This window comes from Bufo gargarizans, chromosome 4 (genome assembly GCF_014858855.1).
Source record: "Bufo gargarizans isolate SCDJY-AF-19 chromosome 4, ASM1485885v1, whole genome shotgun sequence".
NCBI lineage: Eukaryota > Metazoa > Chordata > Amphibia > Anura > Bufonidae > Bufo > Bufo gargarizans.
Genome location: NC_058083.1, coordinates 527074146 through 527090255, shown reverse-complemented (window position 1 = coordinate 527090255; position 16110 = coordinate 527074146). Strand labels below are relative to the sequence as shown.

General features: G+C 43.6%; 1 protein-coding gene across 1 annotated transcript in view; it reads left to right on the top strand.

The window, feature by feature from the left end:
* TOGARAM2 (TOG array regulator of axonemal microtubules 2) overlaps positions 1–16110 on the top strand; it is a 98395-nt gene that overhangs the window by 76216 nt on the left and 6069 nt on the right. The window contains 12 exon segments of the mRNA XM_044291322.1: positions 165–401; positions 692–900; positions 2666–2763; positions 6019–6059; positions 8862–8980; positions 9913–9957; positions 9959–10067; positions 11785–11952; positions 12159–12297; positions 12968–13073; positions 13630–13865; positions 15904–16062. Of these exon segments, the coding sequence (XP_044147257.1) occupies positions 165–401; positions 692–900; positions 2666–2763; positions 6019–6059; positions 8862–8980; positions 9913–9957; positions 9959–10067; positions 11785–11952; positions 12159–12297; positions 12968–13073; positions 13630–13865; positions 15904–16062 (1666 nt within the window).

Below are 16110 nucleotides of genomic sequence, written 5' to 3'. Positions count from 1 at the left end.
ATAACACAGTATTCAGTACGCTCCTGAGCACCCCCTAGTGGTGGATCTTTGTGTCAGAAGAATGGAGCTCGGCTGGCAGCACAGAAGGTTATCTGACCACTATGGTGGATATGGGGGGCACTGCCTTTCAGTGATACCTTTTTCACACCTCCTTTACTCCTCAGCCGCTCTTCAGTCCACATTAAGCCTGCAGGTGAAGAGGCCGTACATGTGGAGGGGAGATGATCTGCAGCCTGAGATTTTGGATACTGAACAGAAAAATGAATCCCTTCACCTAAAACTGAACAATCCGAGTAATAAGAACCACAGGGAGGAAGAGGTGGACAGTGCGGCCCTGGAGACAGCCCGGCTGAAGGACAAGCTCAAGAGGAAGATGTCTGAAAGTTCTAGCGCCAGAGGGGGTGAGTGCGGCCCCCCTGGGGGGTGTATATGGAGCTCCCGCTTCTAGACAAGGGGCTCTAGACAATAAGTGACTCTAGAAGTATCCGTCAGTCTAAGGCTTGTATTAGACCAGCAGATGTCTTGCAGATAACGATTATAGATCAAAGATTTTACGACTTTTTAGCGACCAAAAATGTGCTTATTACATCTCGCCAGGCTCGTTTCGTTATCATTGAGGACATTCGGTACGATATTCGCTCCGTCTTAATGTGACATTGACATTCCATCTCTTTGTATCTCTCCATCACAGCTCCGTCCGAGCTGATAAGTTCCCTGAACGCCCCCCTGAAGCCTGCAGTTCCCAGGAGCGCCTCCCAGAGGTTAATGAATGTGACGAAACCTGTACCCCCCATACGGAGGAGCCCCACTCTTCAGAGCAACGCAGCAGAGAGCGGCACGCCGAGGAACCGGACAGAGAACGGGGACGGAAGGAGAGCGGAAGACGCCTCATACATAGAGGTACAGAGACTGAGCCAATATCTATCTCATATCTATCTATCTATCTATCTATCTCCTATCTATCTATCTATCTATCTCCTATCTATCTATCTATCTATCTATCTATCTCCTATCTATCTATCTCCTATCTATCTATCTATCTATCTATCTATCTATCTCCTATCTATCTATCTATCTATCTCCTATCTATCTATCTATCTATCTATCTATCTCCTATCTATCTATCTATCTCCTATCTATCTATCTATCTATCTATCTATCTATCTCCTATCTATCTATCTATCTATCTATCTCCTATCTATCTATCTATCTATCTATCTATCTCCTATCTATCTATCTCCTATCTATCTATCTCCTATCTATCTATCTCCTATCTATCTATCTATCTATCTATCTCCTATCTATCTATCAAATCAAATCAAATCAAATCAGCTTTATTGGCAGGACTAAATACATTTTAGCATTGCCAAAGCATGTGGTAAATAATTGGGTAGGGTTGGGGGTGGGGACAGGTCCAGGGTGGGGGTATAGGAGTCCATAGTATATCAGGCTCCTCTCAGTCCATGGCAGGCAGTAATATATTGTGCTGCTATGGCCGCTGTGTTCTCCTCTTCCCCCAGCAGTATGGGGAGTCTCTCTTCCTCCTCCATGGAGGTGAAGTCTGGGCAGAGATCAGACAGTCTCCTGAAGTGAGTCTCTCTCACTGCTGAGTATTTGGGGCACCGCAGCAGGAAATGAGCCTCATCCTCCACGGCCTCCTGGTCGCACTGCTGGCACAGTCTGCTCTCCCTGGGCATGTACCTCTGTCGATGACGCCCGGATTCAATGAGCAGGCTGTGGGCGCTTAGTCTGTACCGGCTCAGGATCTGTCTGTCTTTTGGATTGGGGAGTTTCTCCAGATATGGGGCCAGTTTGTACTCCCTCTGCAGGCTCTGGTATACTGTCAGCTTCTGGGATGTTCTTATGTCGTTTTTCCAGACGCTAATATACTCCTCTTTGAACTTGTGTATCGTCCTCTGGATTCCGCCCTTTGTCAGGCTATATTGGTTGGTGGATTGGGCAGGCTGGGTTTGGGTGACTTGTTGCGGGGTGCTTTGTTTTTCTGGGGCTTCTTGGTGTAGCAAGGCTTTGTGATGGTAGGAGCTGGGACTGCTGCTATCTATCTATCTATCTATCTATCTAGCTATCTATCTATCTATCTATCTCCTATCTATCTATCTATCTCCTATCTATCTATCTATCTATCTATCTATCTCCTATCTATCTATCTATCTATCTATCTATCTATCTATCTATCTCCTATCTATCTATCTATCTATCTATCTATCTATCTCCTATCTATCTATCTCCTATCTATCTATCTCCTATCTATCTATCTATCTATCTATCTATCTATCTCCTATCTATCTATCTATCTCCTATCTATCTATCTATCTATCTATCTATCTATCTATCTCCTATCTATCTATCTCCTATCTATCTATCTATCTATCTATCTATCTATCTATCTCCTATCTATCTATCTATCTATCTATCTCCTATCTATCTATCTATCTATCTATCTCCTATCTATCTCATATCTATCTATCTATCTCCTATCTATCTATCTATCTCTCTATCTATCTATCTATCTCCTATCTATCTCATATCTATCTATCTCATATCTATCTATCTCATATCTATCTATCTATCTATCTATCTATCTCATATCTATCTATCTTTCTATCTAATAACATTTCTCTGTTTTCTTGCTTTCTACCCGCAGTCTCTACAACTCGTGCCTCTAGTTGGGGTTGTGATTCCTCCTATAACCAAATCATCCGCCTTTCCCACAGAGCCGCCTGAGAATGGCTTCATTAAAAGGTATCATTCTGCAAGACTCTAATTATTATGTTTCTCTTAGGCCTATTGCACACAAACGTTTTTTCTTTTCCCGTTTACGTTCCGGTATTTGCGTTCCGTATACGGAACCATTCATTTCAATGGGTCTGCAAAAAAAACAAAAAACGGAAGGTACTCCGTATGCATTCCATTTCCGTATTTCCGTTCCGTTGAAAGATAGAACATGTCCTATTATTGCCCGCAAATCACGTTCCGCGGCTCCATTCAAGTCAATGGTTCCACCAAAAAAACTGAATGCATAGGGAAATGCATCCGTATGTCTTCCGTATTCCGTTCTGTTTTTGCGGAACCGTCTATTGAAAATGTTATGCCGAGCCAAATTTTTTAATGTACTTACTGTTTAAACATTATTGTATGCTTCCGTTTCCGATCCGTAAAAAAAACGGATCACAAATGGAAACCAAACGGAAAAACGGAACTGCAAAACGGAACAGAAACACTACTGAAACAAAAACCCGGAAAAACAGATCCGTTTAAAACGGACCGCAAAATACTGAAAAAGCCATATGGTCTTGTGCAAGAAGCCTTAAAGGGGTATCCCACTTTATGACTTTTCATACTGCTGCCAGCGCACCGTTCACTTCCTGGATTGTGGCTGGGGGAGGGCTTTATCTTGATTTAACTCTTCTCCCAGCTGGGCCGCGCGCTAGACTAAACGCGCACGCCGCTGCGCATGCACCATGGTGACTTATTCCTGGCCAGTACAGTACAGAGCCGACATGTGTGTTCGCGGCTCTGTGCTATTCTGTCCAGGAAGAAGTCCCCATCGCGCATGAGCGGCGGAGTGCGCGTTCAGGACAGCGAGCGGCCCAGCCGGGAGAATAGAAGGAGTCTTCTGCGCAAGCGCGGCCACCGGGATTCCAGAGAAGAGCGGTGGCCGTAACCAGGGGAGACCGAATGACAACAATGAGCTAAGTGGGGATGAATTTTATCATAAACAGTGGGAATTTGTTAATCAAATATTTTTACAAAAATGATCACTGTCAAATAATTAACAGATTTAAGAGCGATCATTATGATGGGAATACCCCTTGAATGAGAGTGATAATCCATGCAAAACACCACTAAGTGCTCGGCTGATGAGATCTCCATCGGGGCCCGGACAAGGGACCCAGCAGAGAAGGCGACTCTGCCAGGGACAGGACACATGTTATCTTAAAGGAGCAGTCAGAAAATGTTTTGTGTATTTTCCTTTTCTCCCATGATGCTTCCCATCTGGACTGAGCTGATGCTTTACATTCTTTACCTGACAACTGACACCTGTGTTATTAGTGGGATGAGTCTGACACATTTTTGCTGGGGATGGGTTCATACAGTCAGGTCCATAAATATTGGGACATGGACCCAATTCTAACATTTTTGGCTCTATACATCACCACAATGGATTTGAAATGAAACAAACAAGATGTGCTTTACCTGCAGACTGTCAGCTTTAATTTGAGGTATTTACATCCAAATTGGGACAATTGTCTTCTCGGCTGTTCCATGGCCGGTGTGTGTTATTCCCTCGTTATCCCAATTACAATGAGTAGATAAAAGGTCCAGAGGTCATTTCCAGTCTGCTATTTGCATTTGGAATCTGTTGCTGTCAACTCTCAAGATGAGATCCAAAGAGCTGTCACCATCAGTGAAGCCATCATTAGGCTGAAAAAACACAACAAACCCATCAGAGAGATAGCAAAAACACTAGGCGCGGCCAAAACAACTGTTTGGAACATTCTTAAAAAGAAGGAACGCATCGGTGAGCTCAGCAACAGCAAAAGACCCGGAAGACCACGGAAAACAACTGTGGTGGATGACCGAAGAATTCTTTCCCTGTGAAGAAAACACCCTTCACAGTTGGCCAGACCAAGAACACTCTCCAGGAGGTAGGTGTTTGTGTGTCAAAGTCAACAATCAAGAGAAGACTTCACCAGAGTGAATATAGAGGGTTCACCACAAGATGTAAACCATTGATGAGCCTCAAAAACAGGAAGGCCAGATTAGAGTTTGCCAAACGACATCTAAAAAAGCCTTCACAGTTCTGGAACAACATCCTATGGACAGATGAGACCAAGATCAACTTGTACCAGAGTGATGGGAAGAGAAGAGTATGGAGAAGGAAAGGAACTGCTCATGATCCTAAGCATACCACCTCATCAGTGAAGCATGGTGGTGGTAGTGTCATGGCGTGGGCATGTATGGCTGCCAATGGAACTGGTTCTCTTGTATTTATTGATGATGTGACTGCTGACAAAGGCAGCAGGATGAATTCTGAAGTGTTTCGGGCAATATTATCTGCTCATATTTAGCTAAATGCTTCAGAACTCATTGGACGGCGCTTCACAGTGCAGATGGACAATGACCCAAAGCACAAAGCATACTGCAAAAGCAACCAAAGGGAAAGAAGTGGAATGTTCTGCAATGGCCGAGTCAATCCCCGGACCTGAATCCGATTGAGCTGCATTTGAATTGCTGAAGACAAAACTGAAGGAAAAATGTCCCAAGAACAAGCAGGAACTGAAGACAGTTGCAGTAGAGGCCTGGCAGAGCATCACCAGGGATGAGACCAGCGTCTGGTGATGTCTATGAGTTCCAGACTTCAGGCTGTAATTGACTGCAAAGGATTTGCAACCAAGTATTAAAAAGTGAAAGTTTGATTTATGATTATTATTCTGTCCCATTACTTTTGGTCCCTTAACAAGTGGGAGGCACATATGCAAACTGCTGTAATTCCTGCACCGTTCACCTGATTTGCATGTAAATACCCTCAAATTAAAGCTGACAGTCTGCAGGTAAAGCACATCGTGTTCATTACATTTCAATCCATTGTGGTGGTGTATAGAGCCAACAATCTTAGAATGGTGTCGCTGTCCCAATATTTATGGACCTGACTGTAAGTGGCCGTCTACAGCTGCTACAATGTGGAAACCATACTGTAACACTGAATACAAGTAGGCAAAGTGAGGAGGAGCGCATACTAACAACAGAGAGGGGGGGAACGAGCCTAAGAGGCCATTATACGACATGACCAGGGTGAGGACTGTCTCTACGACAACTACAAAGGTTAATGCACTTTTTGTTTTGTTTTGTTTTTTTTGCAATATTGCAAAACGGTGAAACTTTTTATGGTGTTACAATATTGCAAAAGAAACGAAAAAAAAAAAATGGCATTAATCTTTGGGGTGGCGTGTGAATTTTATGACCTATGTTAATGCTGATGTCATCTCCTTACAGCAGTACTCCGGGGGATGAGGGCAAATCCAGCAGCTCTATAGGTGAGTAAATAAATATGTATCGGGTGTTTTGAAATCTGGGATCCATCTTAAAAAGATATGTAGAAACTATAAAGAGAAACTCCAGCAGAAACATGGAATCACATGTATGTCCCACGCGTTCCAAGATGTTTGCCCAGCTATCTGACAGGGAGGTGACACCAAAGGCTATAGAGATATAACACTGGGTTCACACCTGAGCGTTCGCGATGGAGTGCTCTGTATGCGCGATTGTACGGGCGTTTGCAATTGCGCATACAGAGACAAGCGAACGCCCATTGTCGCATGTTCCCGAAAGTCTATGTACAGGAACGTGCGACAAGACGCCCCAAAGAAGCTCATGTACTTCTTGGGGCATCGGGCGTTTTACAGCACGATCGTACTATGGTGCCATAGTAACACTGAAAGCATTTTGAAGACGGATCCATCTTCAAATGCTTTCAGTACACTTGCGTTTTTTTGGATCCGGCGTGTAATTCCGGCAAGTGGAGTACACGCCGGATCCGGACAACGCAAGTGTGAAAGAGGCCTTAATCATTCCGGATACTGGAGGGACAGTGATTCAGGTCTAGGGCACAGGAGAGGAGACAGGCTCAGCACAGGAGCATGCAGCATGTCACAAGCAGTGTGCGAATTTCAGCGCACTGCAGGAAGAAGCAGAGAAGACACATGTAGGTTGACAGTAGCCTTCCCAGACAATCAACTGGCCAGATACATTCTGTAGACAACACCCAGGGCAATAACTAGAGAGCAAATTACAACTACCTGGTATTATTTTGCACTGTATGGTGGTATAATTTGGGATCTGTTAGGGAGTATTATTTGGATGCTGCATATTATTTTGGCACTAGATGTTGTTATTGTGTGGTAGTATTGTATTGGCACTATATAACTGTATTATAAAGCAAGTGGTGGGACCCTACTTTTCTTGTTGCCTAGGGCCCCATTCTTTCTTTAAAACTCGTCCCTTACAGGTCAGTGTTCACATGAGAACCTGGAATTGATATGACGGTACATGCCATTAGTTTGTGGATCTGGGTAATACAAATCCTTAGATTTAACCAATAATAGAAAACCAATGAGAATTTTGTTTGATAATTCAACACATGAAAATCTCAGAAAACCTCCAAAGAGGTCCGGGCGCCCTACAGAGCACTGCAGCCCCGTTAGTTTAGGAGTTTTGGTGGAAACCACCAGTGAAGATGTGGTGTAGCTGGATTTCCATGTAATGAGCTATGCTGAAACCTGGGATATTTAAAGGCTTTAAGTAGAGACATTTCAGGCTTCAGGTCCGCCTTCCCCAATTTGCAGATTTAAGTGATTTCTTAATAAACGCATTAAAGGATAAATACAAATAAAAACTCTAGAAGTCCATTTTTTTTTGGTGGGGATAGCCTTCTCTGTCTCCATTAGAAGTCTTACTCAGCTAGGTTCAAGCATTCTAGAGAAATCTTTTTTTTTTTTTTTACTACTGAGTAATCGTGTTATAGTTGCCAAAGCATCTTCATGGGAAATGCTGCCTCTGCTGAAGAGGAGTATTTCCACAGCAAACAGAGCATTCCCTATACCACTGGTGTCCAACCTTTGGTTCTGACAACCTGTGATGGTATGTTCTCACCATGACTCCGGGAGACTGTTTCGGATCAGTAGCTGAGTAATTACATTCTCCCTTTACTGAGCAATTAGCGGTATGATGGTTGCACCTGCGCTAGGGAAGAATTGTTTACAATGAAACAAAGTATCAACATTCTCTGCTACAAACTGTAACCAACATAATGAGATAATAAGAAGGCGACGTTTTCAAGGAGCTGCGAGGCACACAATGGCTGGGACGGGGAGGCCTAGTGTTCACCTGACAATGGGGAGGTGAGATCATGTGACCTGTGAGGATATTGTGTTACTAGAACGGAATGAACACAACATCACCAGAGCTAAATACAGGAGAGGCTCGGACTATCTATGGGGCCTTCGGGCATGGAGTCTGATCTTGCCATAGGCTGAACCGTAAATATCTGTTGGGAGACTTGTCCAAAGAATACGTCCCTCCAAAATTCTAAAACATCTCCTAGAGATGTTCTCCTCCACCAAGATGCATCTCCCACTCCAATATTACTAGAAAGAGGGTGGACATCCCTTGTAGGGGATATAACGGTCAGAACACAGCATTGAACTGGGGTTCCTTGGGCCCACCAGAGGACATTTTTTTTCTTGGGGCCCATGACCCATATCATCAATACAGTCTAGACCCTAGAGACAAGTAAGTGGCTCCTAAGGCAGCTTCAAATGCTTTTTTCTCCTGGGCCTTTGAGGCCCACTATGGCTTCAGAGAATGGACCCACAGGAGGATCTTCTGGTACCCAAATGCTTTTTTCTCCTGGGCCTTTGAGGCCCACTATGGCTTCAGAGAATGGACCCACAGGAGGATCTTCTGGTACTCTGGTGCGGTCCTTAAGGAAGTAATGACCCTTCCTAGTGATATGTCATCACTTCTAGTGGTCGGAAAACCCCTTTAAGAAGCTGTAGACATAAGATAGCTGTCAGCTGAATGATATGGGCCTTCTTCAGCTCCACTGATCACAATGGAGCGAGATAAGCGATCTCAAGACAATCTGGGTCCATTTACGCAAACATAACAGATAATTGGAACGGTTAAAACAGGGACAGCTGGATTTTTTGATGTCTGTAACCAACCAATCTGCTGGATCTACTAGGATGTGGGTGGAAAGTGGTAACCATCGAGGGTCTGGGGGACATTTGTGACAGTAACATGTTCTGTGTTTTCACCTTCCCTTACCCGATACGCAGACACTGATCAAACAGACACCCGTGCCATGAATGCCATGGAAACCAACTTGGAACTGGTCTCTTTAAAACCGATCCCGTCGTCTGCAGCCAAAGACCCTGACGCCGTTCCCACTCCCCCAGCTCGTTAAAGAGGAGGAGGAAGGGAAGGAGAACAATGCTCGGGTAGGTGATTCATGGTGAGAGTGTACGCTATATGAGATCAGACAGAATGCAGCTGAATGTCTGGTGTCACAGAGAGACCTGTTACTACAGGCTACATGCAGTACCATACATGACCACAAGCGGATCGCTTTCAAACAGTATATCTTCTGTAGTTTGAGTTCTTCTAGGGAAAGTTATTAGATACTGTATTTTATTTATTTACAGAAAATATTAGAATTTTTTTATATAAATTTAGTGACCAATGATCTACCAATGGTAGCAGCTATTTCCTTAAAGGGGTTTTATGGAATTTTAATATTGACTGACCTGTTCTCTGGATAGGTCATCCATATCAGATCGGTGGGAGTCAGATACCCAACACCCCCGCCGATCAGCTGCTTGAAGAGAAGGCTTTTACCTGCTCGCTGTCGACATCGCAGTGGTGAGCAGGTGTAATTACAAGCCGTCCCATTCATTTCAATGGTATGGCTCCTTTCTATACACTTCTCTTCAACCAGCTGATCGGTGGGGGTGCCTGGCCTAAGACCACCGCTGATCCTGAGGATCGGTCATCAATATTGAAATCCCGAAAAACCCTTTTAAAGGATTTATGCAAGGTTCCAGAAACAGAACTACACCTGCCCATGGGTCGTGTCTGGTATTACTGCTCAGCTCCACTGCAATACCTCACACAACCTGTGTACAGGGGTGGTGCTGTTTTTGAAAGTGAGCTGCCAATTTGTTTTCTAATCCTGGACAATCCCTTTAAGACTATATATACTATATTATATACTATATATTATATATCTTTAGCGCTGTACCTTTTGAGATGGTTTTTGGCCCTTTGTTCCACCGTTGGCAGTTTTTGGGACAAATGTTAAATATTCATCAATACAATAATTTATTTCAGATTATCTTTACTATATCCAAGTCTGCGCAAGACAAGATGAGACAAAAAGCAGCAGGAGATAGAAAATATTCATAATGAAAAAAGAAGGAGCCAAAAGCAATTGTGGGATCGGCTACAAGGAGTGGATTCTGGAGGTCAGTGTAAGGACGAGACATGTAGCGATATGGAGCATGCTGGTATAACCTGGGCATCTCCTGTATATAATTATATATGTACAGCTGGTATAACCTGGGCATCTCCTGTATATAATTATATATGTACAGCTGGTATAACCTGGGCATCTCCTATATATAATTATATATGTACAGCTGGTATAACCTGGGCATCTCCTGTATATAATTATATATGTACAGCTGGTATAACCTGGGCATCTCCTATATATAATTATATATGTACAGCTGGTATAACCTGGGCATCTCCTGTATATAATTATATATGTACAGCTGGTATAACCTGGGCATCTCCTGTATATAATTATATATGTACAGCTGGTATAACCTGGGCATCTCCTGTATATAATTATATATGTACAGCTGGTATAACCTGGGCATCTCCTGTATATAATTATATATGTACAGCTGGTATAACCTGGGCATCTCCTGTATATAATTATATATGTACAGCTGGTATAAGTTATACATCTTCTTGTATATAGTGATATGGACCATGCTGGTATAACCTGGGCATCTCCTGTATATAATTATATATGTACAGCTGGTATAACCTGGGCATCTCCTGTATATAATTATATATGTACAGCTGGTATAACCTGGGCATCTCCTGTATATAATTATATATGTACAGCTGGTATAAGTTATACATCTTCTTGTATATAGTGATATGGACCATGCTGGTATAACCTGGGTATCTCCTGTATATAATTATATATGTACAGCTGGTATAACCTGGGTATCTCCTGTATGTAATTATATATGTACAGCTGGTATAACCTGGGCATCTCCTGTATATAATTATATATGTACAGCTGGTATAACCTGGGCATCTCCTGTATATAATTATATATGTACAGCTGGTATAACCTGGGTATCTCCTGTATATAATTATATATGTACAGCTGGTATAACCTGGGCATCTCCTGTATATAATTATATATGTACAGCTGGTATAAGTTATACATCTTCTTGTATATAGTGATAGGGACCATGCTGGTATAACCTGGGTATCTCCTGTATATAATTATATATGTACAGCTGGTATAAGTTATATATCTTCCTGTATACAGTGATATGGAGCATGCTGGTATAACCTGGGCATCTCCTGTATATAATTATATATGTACAGCTGGTATAACCTGGGCATCTCCTGTATATAATTATATATGTACAGCTGGTATAACCTGGGCATCTCCTGTATATAATTATATATGTACAGCTGGTATAACCTGGGCATCTCCTGTATATAATTATATATGTACAGCTGGTATAAGTTATACATCTTCTTGTATATAGTGATATGGACCATGCTGGTATAACCTGGGCATCTCCTGTATATAATTATATATGTACAGCTGGCATAAGTTATACATCTTCTTGTATATAGTGATATGGACCATGCTGGTATAACCTGGGTATCTCCTGTATATAATTATATATGTACAGCTGGTATAAGTTACACATCTTCTTGTACATAGTGATATGGACCATGCTGGTATAACCTGGGCATCTCCTGTATATAATTATATATGTACAGCTGGCATAAGTTATACATCTTCTTGTATATAGTGATATGGACCATGCTGGTATAACCTGGGCATCTCCTGTATATAATTATATATATGTACAGCTGGTATAAGTTATACATCTTCTTGTACATAGTAGGATATTACATATTTTATATGTTTCACAGAACCAGGGACCGTGACCTCATTCAGTCTTAGTGGGGTTAGCACAGTGCCTCTAGTTTCAGAGAAGAGACCAGGAGTACAGAATATAAGCTTGAATAAATGGGTGAGTCGCCCGTCTCTGCCCAGTATCCCCACTGTGAACCAGGATGCCAACAGTGATTTTCGCCACTCATCAGGTAATTCTTGAAGGTTATGGATATGAATTCTCCGGCTTCATGTGTCTTCTTGTCAGTGTGTTGTTACAATGTATTACATGGTATCTGCATCAGATCCCATTTACTTCTATTATTATCTAAAGCAACTTTAAAAAGAAGAAATTAAACTTGGCACATGGGTGGCACGTTCTCATTGCTGTATGTTTCGGTGTCTGTTTTATGTACAGCATATTCTTTACCTGCCACCTTCCTGGACTGCTCTGACTGGGACTCCGATTCTGACAATGGTGGTCCGGGTACTGGTCCAATGTCTCATCCAGAGCAAGGGTTGTTGGAGGCTCTGAAGTGGCTCAATCACAAAGACTGGTGAGATTTCTCATACGTATGTGACACTGGTTGCCCATAAGTGACATATAGAGATGAGCGGAGATAGAGAGGCTGCAGCAGCCATCTTGATTGAAGACACCGTGCCGAATCTCACACGGTGACGTGATGTCATCACGCTGGTGTGACATCATCACATCACCCCGTTCGAGATTTTGCACAGTTTCTGCAATCAAGATGGCCGCGATGGATGAGGTGAGTATTTGTCTTTTTTTTAACGCCATTTCAGGAAAAATAGATTCCTTACAACGAAGCGGGAGGAAATTCAGCTTTGCGGCGAATCAAATTTTTCCTGAAATTCAGATCGAAGTCCACTTCGGATACTTTGATTTGCTCAACACTAGTAACATAGATAGTATTTCACAGGAGAAGGCGCACCATATGTGCACAGGGGCCCAAAAGACAAGGGGGCCAACTGCTTCCTACTGTGTATTAGGGACTCATCTATTTAGGTTTACTTTTAGACATAAGGAGTTGGTTTTCAGCTATTCAAGACGTAAGGTCAAAAACAAGAATTGCTGGAAAGTGTGGTTCAGTGGTGACACCTATAAGGAAGGAAGTAGCTAACCTCTCCTCTGAGGTTCAATAGAAATCAATATCTCTGCGGCCTGTCTTCTAAAATCCACCTTGTAATGTTGATCTGATCCTACAGGGAGCAGAAGGAGAAGGGTCTGATCAGTATGAGGGGCCTGGTGTCCTGGCATCCCGAGGTCCTATTCTCCAGACTTCATGACGTCAGTATAGCAGTGACCAGAGAGGTAAGTTGTTTGGAAGAAAAAAACTAGTATGAAGGTCAGAAATTCTTCAGTCTCCCTGCAGCACCCCCGCAGGGAAAATGAGGCATTACACAGTTCTCATTGGAATTCTTGGGCTATGCATATAATGCACAGGTGTGCCGGGTCCTCCAGAAAGAAATGGGCTCTTTGTAGCCACAGACCAGGTAGATTGAGGTCATGAATGTAGGACCTCCTTAGATGTCACTAATAGGGGATGTGAAAAAATGGTTTTCTTAAACCAAACATTTCCCGGACCTTAAAAAATGCACCCAAACTGTTTCCACCTTTTATTGGGCTTTGAAGTGCCTTCATACAACATGTACGCTCAATACCAAAAGGCAGAATTATTTAGGTTATATTTTTAAAAGTAGTACCCAATCTCATTTCCTATGAATTTTTAAAATTGATAAAAACCAGTATGACCAGTATAACCAATTTAACCATAATTGCTGGCAGATGAAAGATGATTGTTTTTAGCAAAAGTTGCGGGAGGACGCCACAATGCAAGAATAAGCCCAATCTCTGTATCCACCACCAGGTCAGCAATCTGCGGTCCAAAGTCTCCCGTCACGCCATCAAAACCCTGGGCGACCTGTTCAAAGCCCTCCGAAGAAATATGGACCAAGAAGTAGAAGAGATCACCCGGGTCCTGCTCCACAAGATCGGGGATTCCAATGATTTCATTCGAGAGGAGTCAGACAAGTCTCTGGGAGTCATGGTGGAATACGTCAGCCCATCCAAGGTCCTTTCTGCTCTGATTGCCGGGGGCATAAGGTGGGTGTAATGCCTACAGCTGGACATGTTAGCTTCTGCTATTACCTGGGCTTCATTCACATAAAGCTTAAGTTATAGCAGAAGGAAAAAGCATAATTGAAGCATATTAAGAATTGGATGACTATAGAAGTGGTGAATACAATCTATTTTCCTCTGATATCGGCCAGTACAGGCTGGAAAGAGGCTGAATGTAGGACTGTATACTATCATCTACTGCTCCCTGTTAACAGCTATTTTTGGATAGGGATACACAGGGGCGTAACTAGAAAAGGCTGGGCCCCATAGCAAATTTTTGACCGGGCCCCTGCCCCAGCAACTTCCCCGTAACGCACCTCCCATGGCTAGTCCCGCATTGGACCAGTAAGGAGGAGGAGTTAAGGGTTTACTTTATAGTATACCACCTGGGCCCTGTATGCCCCCTTAGTGCCGTCACACAGTAGTTATGCCCCCTTAGTGCCGTCACACAGTAGTTATGCCCCCTCAGTGCCGTCACACAGTAGTTATGCCCCCTTAGTGCCGTCACACAGTAGTTATGCCCCCTCAGTGCCGTCACACAGTAGTTATGCCCCCTTAGTGCCGTCACACAGTAGTTATGCCCCCTTAGTGCCGTCACACAGTAGTTTTACCCTCTTAGTGCCCCCATTACCAACTGCTGCCCCCTTACAGTAATGTTGGCCTTTTAGAGTCCACCTTACAGTAGTGCTGCCCCCTTAAGATCAGATAAGATAATCCTTAAATAGTTCCCACCATGGGGAAATTCAAAGTGTTACAGCAGCACAGAGAATACAAAAACTCCAAAATAAAGGCATTAAATTACAGGGTACAGAACAAAATGTCAAAAAATAAGGCTTATAGAATTTAGTCTCTGGATGAGATGATAGCTACATGAACCAGTAGGCGATGAGTGCAGTCTATCTCCGCTTGGGTTCGGTGTTGGTTGTACAGCCTAACAGCAGAAGGGAGGAATGACTTCCGATAGCGCCCCTTCTCACAAGCAGTCGTCACTGACAGTACTGCCTAATGCTATCACCGTCTCATGCCTGGGATGGGAGTTATTCTCCAGCATGGAGATCAGCATAGATAAGATCCTTCTCTCACCTACCCTGCACTGGTTCTAGGGGGCTCCCCAGGACGGAGCTGACCCTTCTAATCAGTTTGTCAAGTCTCTTCCTCTCCCTGGTTGAGATGCTGCTGCCCCAGCAGGCCACTCCGAAGAAGATGTTGAAAAAGGCCCTAAGAAGTGCACTCCAAAAGCTCTCAGCCTCCTAAGCAGGTAGACCCTGCTGTGACCATTTCTGTATAGTGCGTCCATGTTATCTGCCCAGTCCAGCTTATTATTGAGGAGTACACCCAGGTACAGTAGTGCTGCCCCCTTACAGAAATGCTGCCCCCTAAGTGCCCCCACACAATGGTTTCCTTACAGTAGTGCTGTTCCTGTAGCACTTATAAAATAAAAGAAAACATTAATACTCACCTAGCCCTGTTCCACCGATGACCGGACCACATCCCGCTATCCCCAGCAGGCACGATCATGTCACTGCATTGCGGAATGGGGCACGGACCCTCATGGATGACAGACACAACAGTCCGACTTGGGCCCAAATTCGACTGCTGAGTCTGTCATCCATTATGGCCTGGGCCTCGCCTGCCAGTACACATACAGTAATCGTATGTGTATACTGGCAGCGAGGTCCTACCACTGCAGGCCCAGTGGCAGTCACTATGGCTACTACAGCGGTAGTACCACCACCGGGGATACCCTGACTGTTGGACGGATGGGTTTATATGTGTGATAGATAGGAGCTGCTTCCTTTATAACGATCCTGTACTATTATAAGCTGAAAAGTCCCACGAAGCGGGTCCTAAAAGGGTGTGCTTTATGCTAGTTTGCATTAAAAGGGGAGGCCCTGATCATTTTGGGGGGTTTTCCCAAGTGGAATGGGGTGGGGCTAAAAGTAAATTATATATTCTATGTGCGTACTGGCCCTTTAAAATATATATATTTTTTTGCTATAATTTGTCCCGTTTTCTTTTGCAGCCACCGGAACAGCGCGGTGAGAAAGTGCGCGGCGAAGCATCTCATGGCCGTGGTGGAACAGTTGGCGGGCGACAAACTCCTGTCGGGGCCCCGGGAGAGCACAGACGCCTTTCTCAGGACCCTCGTAAAACTGATGCAGGACGGGCAGCAAGACACCAGGTATCCTACACCGATTCTAATTATATAACGGAGTCTTAGGCTAGGGCT